Below are 14,602 nucleotides of genomic sequence, written 5' to 3' on the forward strand. Positions count from 1 at the left end.
CACTGCGTGATCACGTGGCCGGAGCTGACATGTGGGAGCGCGTATCCTGACGTGACACGCACTGCGTGATCACGTAGCCGGAGCTGACATGTGGAAGCGCGTATCCTGACGTGACACGCACTGAGTGATCACGTGGCCGGAGCTGACAAGAGGGAGCGCGTATCCTGACGTGAAACGCACTGAATGATCACGTGGCCGGAGCTGACAAGAGGGAGTGCGTATCCTGACTTGACACGCACTGAGAGATCACGTGGCCGGAGCTGACAAGTGGAAGCGCGTATCCTGACGTGACACGCACTGAGCGATCACGTGGCCGGAGCTGACAAGAGGGAGCGCGTATCCTGACGTGACACGGACTGCGGGATCACGTGGCTGGAGCTGACATGTGGGAGCGCTTATCTTGACGTGACACGCACTGAGCGATCACGTGGCCGGAGCTGACATGTGGGAGCGCGTATCCTGACGTGACATGCACTGAGCGATCACGTGGCCGGAGCTGACATGTGGGAGCGCGTATCCTGACGTGACATGCACTGAGCGATCACGTGGCCGGATCTGACATGTGGGAGCGCGTATCCTGACGTGACACGCACTGGGCGATCACGTGGCCAGAGCTGACAAGTGGGAGCGCGTATCCTGATGTGAAACGCACTGCGTGATCACGTGGCCGGAGCTGACATGTGGGAGCGCGTATCCTGACGTGACACGCACTGCGTGATCACGTGGCCGGAGCTGACATGTGGAAGCGCGTATCCTGACGTGACACGCACTGAGTGATCACGTGGCCGGAGCTGACAAGAGGGAGCGCGTATCTTGACGTGACACGCACTGAGCGATCACGTGGCCGGAGCTGACATGTGGGAGCGCGTATCCTGACGTGACACGCACTGAGCGATCACGTGGCCGGAGCTGACATGTGGGAGCGCGTATCCTGACGTGACACGCACTGAGCGATTACGTGGCCGTATCTGACATGTGGGAGCGCGTATCCTGACGTGACACGCACTGAGCGATCACGTGGCCAGAGCTGACAAGTGGGAGCGCGTATCCTGACGTGAAACGCACTGCGTGATCACGTGGCCGGAGCTGACATTAGGGAGCGCGTATCCTGACGTGACACGCACTGAGTGATCACGTGGCCGGAGCTGACAAGAGGGAGTGCGTATCCTGACGTGAAACGCACTGAGTGATCACGTGGCCGGAGCTGACAAGAGGGAGCGTCGCTCGTTGATCGGACTCCTCGCTTCGGCTGCACGTTCATCGCGGGAGAAAACAGCAAGTCCAAACAACGTTTCATGATTGTCTTTGAAATAATGTGTAAGTAACAACACGTCAGGAATATTTCAGCCCTGAATTATTTCCATGAAATCTTTTATCCTATCAATTATTCATGCCAGTATTATAAAAACGGGAAGCGTAGCTACTTATGTACGCTCGTTAAATAATGTTATACTTGTTTTTGATTTAATACAATAAACTATTTTGAGTTATATTTTAATAAATTTTAATTAAACATACTCAGTATTCAATATTAATATAATCATTAGTATAAGACAAATTATTTAAATACTAAAATAATTGATTTAAATTTTAAATATCCATGAAATCAATATAAATGGTGAATATTTATCCTTATTTATTAATTTAAATTACTTATTAAATAATAATGTAAACATGTATAATGAAATAAATTATACATACAAGAACATAATAGCATATAAAAATGCACTTGAAAATACACTTCAAAAAGTTTATAAACACAATTTTTATCTCTTATATTCACAATAATAAAATGTTTTATATTATGTGGACCAGTGTTGAATATCAATCACTAAAGTGTATGATTGAATAATATATATATATATATATATATATATATATATAGGTTTTTAGCCTTTTTTTCGCCCTTCTTAAAGCTTCATTCTTATCATTTTATAATAACACGCCAAAAGAAGTAAATCTTAGAAATTTAATTTGCCTTTAAATTTCTAAATTATGGTCTTATTTATGTAACATTACTACCTATAAAAAAAATAAACTATGATAATATTTGGTCATTATTTAAAACCATGACTAGAAATCATATAATTAAAAAAATATTTAAGCTTCTAAACTCATAAAAATTAAATAATATTCTTTTAAATTTCAATTGTAATTGATTGTAACAGTGGAGCACCCAACATGTATGTTCCCGAGTATTACAGTCTGCTAGCTGATGGAGAGACTTCCAGTGTCAAGGTTTGATAGTCGCCATTGCTCACGGATCGCTGACCTCAACAACTGTTCGAAACTGGAGACTACACGCTCGGTCGAAGCCACGGAACGCACTAAACACAAAACACAAGCTGCAGGTTGAACAAATCTAGTGTGGGCGAGGGGCGGGTCCCCTCTTTGAGAGGTCGTCCCATTCTCCGACACACATTTCTCCCCGGGCGATGTTTAATTAAGGCTCCCACCGACTGCTCGAGATGCCGTTAGCGAAGGAAGGCCCCCCGAGTCTTGCCCACTTTCCCTTCACCCCCGCGGGCTGCAGTCACGCTGCCTGCGCGGGTATTACTGGTTGCAGCGGCCGTAATGCACGGGTTGGGTCGCCCCTGACGGCCCGGTGGCCGAGCGAGTTCATCGTGCCTGGCTACTCTCGCCGCGGTGCACTCTCACACTGTTCAACAACATCTTCACCTTGGATTCACGAAGAACGATGGTTGCGAATCATCCTGGGATCTTCGTACACGCACCTGACGCATCGCGATTTTGTCCTCGTCAGTCCGTTGCGGCACACGGCTGGGACTGCATTGAACAAGTCTGCACATGGTATCATCTCTGCAATGTAACAACCAGCCTAGTACTATTTGCTCACAAAATTTAATGATTAATTGCATTAAAGAAGATTTGGTTTATTGTTTCAGGCATTATAACCATGAGCTGTATTTGAATTTTTTTCACTTGCATATGTATGAAAAGCAGTTACATTAAAAAAAAGTTATTTTACACTTATAATTTTTCTTAATTAAATAATATATCATGCTTGAAACAAATAAAAAAGGCTACATAATGTTAAACTGTATTGTTCACATACAATCAATATTGTAATACGGGTACGAAGTTCAATTAATGTCAATATTAATATTTGTAAAGAAGAAAAAAATTAAAATATATATTGATTAGGACTCATGCAAAAAAACACATTTATTTCTCACAACTGACCGTTTACCGTGCCTATACTGGAAAAGGCAATCCAGAAATTGAGTTACGGCGTATTTTCTAAGAAAGTTACAGTCATTGGAAATAACGAAGCATTATTATTTTTTTAGGTGAATTCTTAGTTGAAAAGTCCGTAACATTACTGTAATATTTAACAGTGTAGAAATTTCAGCAAATTTACGAGTTTTCCAACGAAGAATTTGACTCGAATAAACGAAGAGTTCTTCGTAATTTCAAATAATTGAGACTTCGTATAATCTACGCCGTTTTTAGACTCCCCAGTTTTATGTTTCGTTATAAACAAAGGTGAACATACACTTGGGCAAAAGAAGATTGTTCTTTCGGTAGACTGAACCAGTTTTTGAATATTTTTATACCAATATGTTTTGTACCAATAATATATTTTGTACTCATGTTCAAAGTAAGTGAACTCACGTACCAGTAAATTCACGAACATAGCCATAAATTAACGAAGATACCTGGATAATTTGTAACAACTTTTCTTAGTAAATTAAAGGAAATTTTTTTTAAAAGTGTAGCAGTGTCGCTCTTCTTCGACACTTGCAGGATCGCGCTGTCCGTCTCGAAACTGCAGCTTCCTACATGCACTGTTTAAAAAACGAAGATCACTGCTTACAAATTATCCAGGGATCATCGTTATGTCACGGATATTATAGCAATTTTTTTTTTGGGTACCGAGTTTGTTTTCTTAGAATCTGGACAACAGTCATCTCAATTCCCTTCTCCTCGTGTTCTTTTGTAATTTTTTTTTGGTGATAGTAACTGAGAATTGTGTCATTTAGATTTGAAACCCTCAACAAATACCAATCTTAAAAATGAACGCAATTATTTAGCATAAATTATGTAAGAACGTGGCATCTTGTTTGATTACAGTTAGTTCATCAGTGGAGTAGCGACGTCTGCCCGAGTCTTGGCGGGGCGAGAATAGCTCACTGGCCGCGGCTGGGTTGCCGCGACTGCGTTAAGCCACAATTAAATAAGTAACTCCATTGTTCGTTAACTATAAAACAAGTAAGCTCAGTTTACAGACTGTCCTGCGTCATGTCGAGCGAGGCTGCTGCTGGGGTGGCGACCTGGCAGTCATTCCGAAGCAACGACATCTGGTCAATTGCCTCCTGCAAGAGTTAACACATTTTCCCCACGAGGTTATATATATATATTTTTTTCGGGTTTTCATTCCGTTGACTGCTGTTATTCTGTTAAATGACTTTCAGCTAAACGACTCCGGAGCCACTGTCCTGACGATAAAACGGATCTCGGTCCACCGCCGTGCCGCCGACGGAAGCTCGGGTCGACGCTTGCTCGAGACGGCTTGAAATCGGAAAACGGCGTATCGCGACGAGAGCAGCTAGCTACCCCCTTCTCCTCCCCTGGCCAACGCCCCGCTGAATCACGACTCCGGGAGCCGCGAGACGGCGGCATGTAAAAGGCGTCCATTGTGCCTGTTCTGGAAGCCTCGCAGCTCGACCACTCATCGGGGAGACTTGGCCGCCGCGCCGTGACCGCCGAGGGCTCTGGCGGGCCGGGGAGGGACAATGCCCTCGGAGAACGGCCGGCAGGTAATCGATGCCACGGGGAATTGGCGCAGTCCAAACACCCCCCCCCCTCCCCCCTCCCCCGCTCCGCCTCGAAGCCCTACACAGCTCGCTTGTTCGTCGTCTCCGCGGAGCTGCGAGCGTCTCTCGCGCGCAGAGCAGAGCGGCAGAGTGGCGCGCGGTGCTCCGGTGCCAGGGCGAACAATCCGCTCGGTCCACTCCCGCGTCATGCATAGAGACCCGGAAAATTCGCGGGTTCAATGACCTCCAGGATAGACTCCAATATCCTCTACACACTCGGGCAAATGCCAACTCTGTTCATTGGCTGCTGACTTGTGAGTCGTCTCGACTGGGTGGCCTGTGATTCGACACTTCTATGAGTGAGGGTCTCTAATTGGCCCTCAGTCCTCCAGATTAACAGTGAACCAATGACAGAAGCAGCACTAAGGTATAATTATTTGAATTTTAGCATAACACGAAATGAACCCGCGAATTTTTCGGGTCTCTAGTCATGCAGCAGGAATCCGGCCCGTCGAACCTCGCAAAAATTAAAAATTTTGTTTGCTTGATGTACGAGAGAGTTATTTTGGGAACCAGTTTGCCGAGAAATAGTTCGTAATACTACACGAAAGATATTGTAACTTTGTACATCACACATGCCTGTGGTCATTTTTGCGTACACGAAATACACTTTTCCAGTTAATACTGAGTATTTCTCGCAAAAATTGGCGCATAATTTAACATTCTTATAGATGTTTCAATCAAGCAAAAAAAGAAAATAATAAAACAATGAAAACAATAATTTAAATATTTAATAATATGACCTTATTTTGTTTTATTATGTTTAATTATGTGCGCAGTTAGTACTGGAAAACTATTTAGGAAAAAGTTTGCATATAACTTAAACTATTTGAGGTACTGGGACAACACAAAAGTATAATTGCCCGGGCAAGAATCCGAACCCAGTTTACTAATTTTTTTTGTATGATACGGTTGTTTTCATATAAATTTACAAATTAACAAATATCTATAAAATTACAAGAACATTTCTGTTGCATTTACCAAAAAAGAGTACAATTTAATTCTAATATCCAGGATTATAGGCGTAACACAATTTCACTAGCGTATAGATGACTTAATGTCTGCATAAAATATATTCATAAGTATTTCAAGTTTGCATTCTGAGAGCAATTTCTGCCAGCTCACATTACGAAATACGTTAATGGTCAAAACTATTTAAATTTCATGAAATAAATTTTATTTTATATACCTAGTTGATATTTGTACAGATAAATAAGGTATTTCCAAGAACACAGGAACAAATTATACAGGGATCTTCATAAATTTACGGAAATTTTCGTAAACTTACGGATACAGAGTTAAAAAAAGAACTCACAAGAATATTTTGAACTAAGTACAATCAAAATCTTAATTTTTTAAAATATTTTTAGCAAAAAAATCTGTCTTCCTTCTACGTGCATGTTTATCCAGTTTACAACGGAACTCAGAAGGAGGAAGAGGTAATATAGCGTAGTTACTACAAATATACTGGCAGAACCATTTGTTTATATGAGACGTTTTTTCAGCTCTAAAGGCTTACTGTACACTGTGAATATTTTTATTTTGTAAATGGACCATGTAGATGTAAAATTACAGATATTTGTTAAAACATATATATATATATATATATATATATATATATATATATATATATATATATATACATGAAAACAAATACATCGCTACAAATAAGTGTTCATAGCAATACTGGGTATGGATTTTGACCCGGGCATTTATGCTTTGTGTTGTCGCAGTAACTACATTAGTTTGAAAGTTATTTGTAAACCGTTCCCTGAACAGCTTTCCAGTATTAACTGGACACATTAATAAGCATAATACAACAAAATAAAGTAAAATTACTGAATATTTATCATTTTCCATTGTTTAAAAATAATGATTCAGAGAAACATAAATTTAAATATAAAATTATGCGTCAATTTTTTCTATCAAACATTCACTATTATCTCGAAAATCGTATTTCATACATACAAAAATAACCATAGCCACGTATTATACGTAGCTACCAGACTATTTCTTGGCAGCTGGTTTCCAAAGGAATCTCTTGTAAGAGCTCTGAGCGCGAAGGCGAGCGCGGAAGGATACCTGGCGCCGGAGGACCGCCGCGCATGTGTCCGGCCGCGGAGGGAACTAGTTAGGTGGTTGCCGGCGCGCACAATGCCCCATTACGCGCCTGCCCGCCTTAACCGCGGCGTCCCGCGCACAAAAGGTTACTAAATTAATTCCCGAGGAGCCGCTGATGGGGGGAGGGCGCCGATAATGGAGGAGGAGGCTGGGCCTCGGGAACTGACGAATGACTAAGCTGAAAACGCTTCCTTTTTTTGTTCTTCCCCCGACCTGGAAAATTTAGTTCTGCCCGGAAATTGTGTTTCCGAAACACGATCAATCCCCAAAAGAAAACACTGGCCACATGGAAGTTAAGAAAATAGGTCCACGTAATTTCGATTACAAACTTTAATTTTTTTAAAGAAAATTCTTTTATTTTATCCATTAACGTTCATATACTATTTTCAAAATGATGTAAAACAAACATTCTCCACTATACAGGAATGATTTGAATCTCATTCTTCAACCAGTCTATGTAATCCCAAATTTGACTTCAACGTGTAGTTCGCACACACCAGCAGAGTATATACTGTCGCCAGGACACAAACAACGTGACATTGCTTTTAAAATTTTTAACAGTGAGCGATTTTAGTTTTGTCACATCCGTTACCATAATGGTAACTCAATCTGTAGCAGCACTATAAAACAAACTACAGAAATTTGTAAAAAAATATTCCCGCTGAAAGTGACTCCACCTAATAATAAAGCTCAGTTCCATTCGGCATTTTGATTTTCTTGTTTGTTTTTTATAGCCAATTTTTATAAAAAAAATATTTAGTAGTGACATTATAGAATAAATTTTGTATTCAATACCCAGCTAATGAAACCCATAACTTTTAGGAAGTGACCGAGTCAATAAATCAGGCAAAAACTTTAATCATAAATATTTGCCTGATTTGTTCAAAAATAGCAGTGTGAAACTAAATTTTCGAGTATTCGGAACAAAAAATGCAATGTCTATACAGCGGATCATCCGAGGAAATTGTCGTGGATAATTACGAAAAAAATTCAATAACATAGAATAACGTGTAACACTGATACCGTGCACTCATTTGCTAATTTGTACTTTTGTAAATTGTAGTTTGGTAGTTCAACTGTATTGGAGTTACAATTTAATGTTATTTTCATTAAAATCTCTAGCACGCTATATTCGAATAATCGTAAAGAAAATATTAAAACATGTAAAACCTTTAACTGCGGAAAACAATTATTATTGAAATAATTACTCCTGATTTTAAGTTTGGAATATGAGTGATATTAAAACTTTTATTAAAATGCCTGAAACAAAATTTACGAAATATTTAAAATCGGATTATGTGAATATATAGGGCCTATATATAATAGGTGTATATATATAAACAATATCTTACCAATCTGAAAACAGCTTGGAACTATAGCGCTCGGTTTCAAAACTTCTCAAGAACGTAATTATTGCAAGTCGCTTTAATTAAATGACGACGTATTCAAATACCCGTTTATAAATTACGCTGGACAAACAAAAAGCAACACAAGCATTAGCCACCTTTTTATCTTATTGCGTTTCTGCCTTCTATATTTGAAGTTAAGTGTTCCGACAACTTCTAAAGATCCGGAAGTTATTTATTTTTTGTATGGATTGCAACGATTTTCTTTTTTCATTTATAAACTATCGCAAAGTGAAATCAAAGGAAATTACATTGAATAAAATACCATTATTTATGGGGCGGGGAGGTGGGGGGGGGGGGGGGAGAGAAATGCACGATGAACGTTTTCTTACAGTTTAACAGTTTCTTGTTGCAGGCTCGGCGATTGCTTGTGACTTGCGTGTTTGACGAACTACCGAAGTTTTCTGGTGTTTCGTTGCGTGTTGTGCTTCACGCGAAGACCACAGACCGGGCCTTAACTATTTATTCCGTGACTTGTTTTCGACAGCCGTTTACGAGTTCACGTCCGGAGGTCTCCGACCCGACCGGCACGTCCTGCCAGGAGCCCCTACCCCCTCCCCTCCCCTTCTCTGATTGGCTGTCTCCCTTCCTTCCTCACGGCTTTCGGGATTGTTTTAATTAACCTCTGCGGAATTTGTCACGGCCGCGGGAGCACAGGCAGGCCGCCGACAGGCTCCGTCGCCTCTGCCGACGTGGTTCGTCACCGCAGAAACGTCTGTCTTTACTTCGTCCGTTACCTTGGGCCGGCGCCGAGTACATTCGGTTTTCATAAATAAATCTGAAACGGCACACAGGATCTTGACTGGATTGGTTTCGTTTTATTTTTACCTTCAAACCAATCAAACCAAAACCTTTTCCCTACACCACCAAAAATTTTTGATTCACCTTTGACGGTAAATAAATAGATTTTATTTGCAGAGTAAGACGAACGTTGAAAGTATCTCTCTCTGTTAATGTGTTGGCATCATAGAATCGTTCCTGCAACAAATGTAAATGTTGTAAACAATGATTCAAGACCGTTTTGTAAGGCGATCTTTCTGTAGCAGGTACTGGAGTTAGTTAACCGCTACTTCGTACCTAAACATGTTACATAATTGTCCTGCTGTGCTCGTATTTGGTAGTGGATCTTCAGAGATGGTTATGCTCTCCGACAGGAACCGAGCCCTAGTTGTACTTCCAAAATCTTTTCTTTTCCAGGACTGTGGTTTTAACTTCGCCCGAGCGAAACAGGCCTACGATAATACAGCCGCTCCAGTTCCGAACAGCAGTCATTCCTCTGCTGCCAAGCTAGGTCATGTCACGAGTTCCTCAACGAATCATTGACCTAACGAGATACACTACGGTCTGAAAAATATCATTGCCGGAAAGAGAAAACAATATTCTTTCACTGCAGCTCTATCCAGGACAAGTTGTGCGAAAGGTTATCTGTGTTTAGCGCAGTAGCCAGCAGAGTAACATCAGAGACCTGGGGATAAACTTAACGATGCTTAGGTATATCGCGCTAGATTCTCTGACTTGTAGCCTCAGAGGTCAGAGCTTCTGACTAGTGGGCCTAAGATACTCGCGTCCGATTTTCGTGGAAAAATTTCCTTCTGAAAGTTGCGTTGTCTTCTCATCTTCACACTGTGGAAGGCAATAGTAACCACCCTGCTATTAAACCTCAGGTGCGCTGCCTTGTTTCATCTGTGGTCATCGTTCGCTGACACGTACGTTAAAGCTATTTATCACACGCCATGTTCATTTTATTTTCGTTTTCTTGACATTTCTATTACTCAATGACTATTTCTGTAAATTTAACACGATATATATCACATTTGTTGTTCTGTCACAAATATTTTCAGCACACATTCGTTAAGTAGGTAATATGGATGTAAAAAGTCATGAAGTATTCTTCAATATTATCACAAGCGCAACTTAAAGTCCATTATTTCACAGTAAAAATAAACTGAAAACATTAGTGACATCACAACGAACGCGTGAGAGGTACTGTTTCAACGTTCACAGAAACAGCCCTTACAGCCAAGTAATGGAATGAAAACCATACAATCCACTCAGCGTGTGAGACCAAGCCTTCAGTACTTATCATAACGCCATGAATGAGCGGTTGCTTACTGCGAATAATTATGCAGTAAACTTTGAAAGCAACATTTTACTATAGAAGTATAATAGGTCTAAGAATGAATGCAATGTAGAAGTACATTTTTACGATTTCTTTAAGTTTTATAGTTGCACGTAATTGACGCATGGATGTAAGCGATAAGGCTTATATCAAAGTTAGTACATTTTGACGAAGTGATTCAGTTACAAACTATCAAATAAACCATTTTTTTCTATGACCACTCCAATAAAGTAAATTTTTATGGAAGAAGTAGAAGAAGAACAACTAATACCTCCACGTCAATTTTAATACTTAATATCCTTTATGGTATCAAAACAACCTTCTTATCGTCAGCTTTCCCCTGATATAAAGTTATCTAAAGAAAATGTTTACAACGTAATGTAATATTAAAACATATACTTATATAGAAAATATCATATAAAACATCTAGAAATATATATGTAACATGTATTGAATTATATTACTTACTGTGATCCTTATTCTTGTTTTATTTAGTTAAGGTTGAAATCGAAATGTTTCTATAATAGATTAACGAAAATTTTTCGTAAACAATTCATCGAATGTAAATTTCTTTAAGAAACCTCTCTTAAATTAACAACACCGTGTAGTCTAAGTAAATTACAGCTGATAAAATTTTTCTCAACATATAACACTTTTTTTAATTGCATAAAAAAAAATTTCATGAAGCATTCTGAGTCGAAACAGAGATTGCAGTGAACAATTTTCATAAATTTAATTGACTTTTAAATCGTCATAAAACAAGTTAAATCTTTTGTTTGTTTAACAAGGTTTCTTTCATAGTAGAAGGCCGTATTCTGAGATTAAAGACGGTAAGGAACACGGCGGTGAGTGTTGGTGCTCATGCCTGCAGCATCCTGAGAGTACACTGTTAGATATTACAGTAAATTTACGGACTTTGTTTCGTGTAATTTACTTCGATAAACGAAGAGTTCTTCGTAATTTTTAATAACACAGTTTCGTAGAAACAACGCAGTATTTCAACTTCTGAATTGTATGTTTTGTTCTAAACAACGGTAAACACACATGTAGGCAAAATAACAGTATTCTTGGTTTAGACACATGTACACTTTTTGAATTATTTTTAGTAGGTATACCAAGAGTATTATTTTGGATTCATGTTTTAAATAAATAAACAAATTCAGTGTTTGTAAATGTACGAAGATCCCTGGATAATTTGTAACCAGCGTCCGTATGTCACCAGAGTAAGTATGGTAGGAACAGGCAGTGACTGCTGTGCCGCTGCCCGCAGGACGAAGTGGAAGAGGCAGACGGCGGTGGGCCTGGAGCTGCTGGCGGAGGCGGGCAACTACGCCGCCTTCCAGCGCCTGTACGGCGGCCCTCCCTACGGCTGCTGGCCCTACCCGGGGGCGGCGGGGGCGGCCGCCCCGCCCGTCGTCGGCCCCAGCGCCGCAGACCTCTACTACCGCCAAGCGGCCGCCGCCGCCGCCGCAGCCGCCGCCGCCAGCACGCTGCAGAAGCCGCTGCCCTACCGCCTGTACCCGGCGGCGGCGTCCCTGGGCCTGGGGCTGCCCGGCCCGTCCTCGGCGCCGCCCCCGGGGCTCGCCAGCCTCGCCGCCTCCTCGTCGCTGTCGTCGCTCAGCAGCTACTACAACAGCCACCACCACCACGCGCCGCCCCCGCCGCCCCCGCAGAGGTCGCCCTCGCCCGAGGAGCCGCCCCCGCCGCCTGCCCGCCCCCACAGCGGGCCCAGCTCGCCGGAGGCCTCGCCGCCCCACGTGTAGCCTGTGTGAGGCGGGGGAACTGTCCCGCGGTCGGGACTGTACCGAGGAAACACCAGCTGAGTGCTGTCACATGCTGCCAACACATGCAGAGAAATAGCCTAGTCGTTGAGTTTTTCAATCAAACAAATATTTACTAAAAATGCCAGCCATATTTCAAACGACGCTCATGATCTCAAATTTTTGTTATAATTGCAACAGTGAGAAGGTGAAACGTAATCTAGAAACATTTTAGGATCTTTAGTAAAAATTTGTTTAACAGAAAAAAAAATTATTACCACAGCACTCAAAAAAACTATTCATTTGAAAAAAAACCATAAGCATATATTAACATATTACTTTAAGGCCTATAGCAGAAATTAATTTTGTTTAATATAAACTACTTTGCTGTTGAGCTAGTATTATCATTTGAAAAAATATTTCCAGAGACGACAGCATACTAGAAAACCCCAGCCTACACAGATTAACTGATTTGTGACACTGGTTCTTCTTCGTGTACAGTTCTCACCATAAGTTTAGCTCCTCTGCATTACGGCCGCCATAGTGCTCCCAGAGGTTGGACAGATTACGTCTGCAATTTTTCACACTGACTCCGAGAAGTGAAAAGTGTAAAGTATTCCGCAAGGAAGGAAAAAAAACTTAATATAAACTATGTTGTAACGAACAAGCATCTAAATGAATGCAAACGAGTGTTACGCCCCAAAGGTCCCACCTCCAGAATAAAACGTTTAAAAAGTATTAAGAACGATGATGAACTTGGTGCAAAAAACAAGTCTTTATTTAGCATTAGTCCCACTCAGTCGCTTGTATTTATACAATCGCCAAAGGACGATTCGCCAACGCTGTGTAATGTGGTTCTGTACTTAAAAAAATTCTTTAGAATACTTATTGTCTTTCTTAAACTAGAGACCCTACAATTTCGTGGTGTATATCTGGATAATGTTACAGTAGAAATACTGTAGTGTGATTTTCAGCATGTTTTGGAATAAAGCGATAAAATTTTCTAACAGTCCTAGTAAAATATTAAACATTTTACACACATATTTGCAGAAGATAAGGTACTTGAGTCTGATAGGCCTGATTATATATATATATATATATATATATATATATATATATCCATATATATACATTGTCAAATAGCCACCATTTTGTTAGAAATGCTTGCATTCACCTGGGACATTTTCAGACTAGACTTGGGTGTGCACATAGGCCTAAGTCATCCAAAGATGTGTTAGTGGCCTGAGTTAAATTACATTTAAGACCTTAGGTGGGCCGTTTTAGACACAAGTACCTTACATAACAATTAATAAAATATCTGCCATTTTCCCCTTGTTTTGTGTCTTATAAGATTTTTTTTAAAGCCATCTGTATTGTTATGAAAACTGTTTAGCCGATCATCCCCGAGAATTTTTTGAAGAACTATACATAAAATTTGTTGTATTTATTTCTAGCTCTTATACTTTCTAATGTTTAACATCGCGCGAAGTTTTGGGGTCCCCGCCGACAATTTCCTCGAATTTACCTTTTCAAATGATAGCCTAAGTTTCATCGCTTGGCCTGTGTTGTTTGTCTGGCACGAGAGGTCACGTCTGTTTGTGTCGCTTTATCTGAACAAAAATGGGGGCATTCTGTGCAATTATTTTTTCTCTCAGTGAAATGTTGTACTTTTGAAATCTAGTATGGCGGTGTTGTTTGTCTAGAAAGCTGCGTGGAGACCCTCTACTCGGTGCAATTTCCGTGCGGCTAATCAAAAAGAGGACATGTCCATGAGACCGAAGTTTGTTTGATAGTTGAGGTTAATATTTTATTGTGACTGTAATTAATACGAAGACGTGTAGAATTTATTTATTATTGCAAGAAAAAATTATATAATATTATGTACGACATGAACCTCACTTGCAAATAGTGTAAATAACTGGACACATTCCGGTGATACGAACAACGTTAAAGATGTAAAATTGTATGTCGAAAGTTCCACTTAAGAGTGAATAAATATTATTGTAAAAATATGTTGTGTTTTGATTTCATTGGCATGTTTTTTATAACTGATTACTAGAGACCTGCAAAATTAGCAGATTCAATGACCTCCAGGATAGACTCTACTACACTCTACACACTCGGGCAAATGCCACCTAATCATTGGCTGCTGACTTGTGAGTCGTCTCGACCGAGTGTCTGTGATTCGACACTTCTTTGAGCGAGGGTCTCTAATTGGCCCTCATTACTCCAGATTAACAGTGAACCAATGACAGAAGCAGCGCCAAGGTATAATTATTTGAATTGTAGCATATCACGAAATGAATCCACGAATTTTGCAGGTCTCTACTGATAGCCTGTAAGACTCAAGTCAAAAAT

At 40.5% G+C, this 14,602-nt stretch overlaps 1 protein-coding gene across 1 annotated transcript in view; it reads left to right on the forward strand.

The window, feature by feature from the left end:
• Positions 1–14,180, forward strand: part of LOC134530785 (homeobox protein B-H1-like) — a 145,556-nt gene extending 131,376 nt beyond the window's left edge. The window contains exon 5 of the mRNA XM_063366029.1: positions 11,755–14,180. Coding sequence (XP_063222099.1) covers positions 11,755–12,247 — 493 coding nt within the window. The 3' untranslated portion in view covers positions 12,248–14,180. The remainder of the gene's footprint in view (positions 1–11,754) is intronic.
• Positions 14,181–14,602: the final 422 nt, after the last annotated feature.

This window comes from Bacillus rossius, chromosome 1 (genome assembly GCF_032445375.1).
Source record: "Bacillus rossius redtenbacheri isolate Brsri chromosome 1, Brsri_v3, whole genome shotgun sequence".
Classification (NCBI taxonomy): Eukaryota; Metazoa; Arthropoda; class Insecta; order Phasmatodea; family Bacillidae; genus Bacillus; species Bacillus rossius.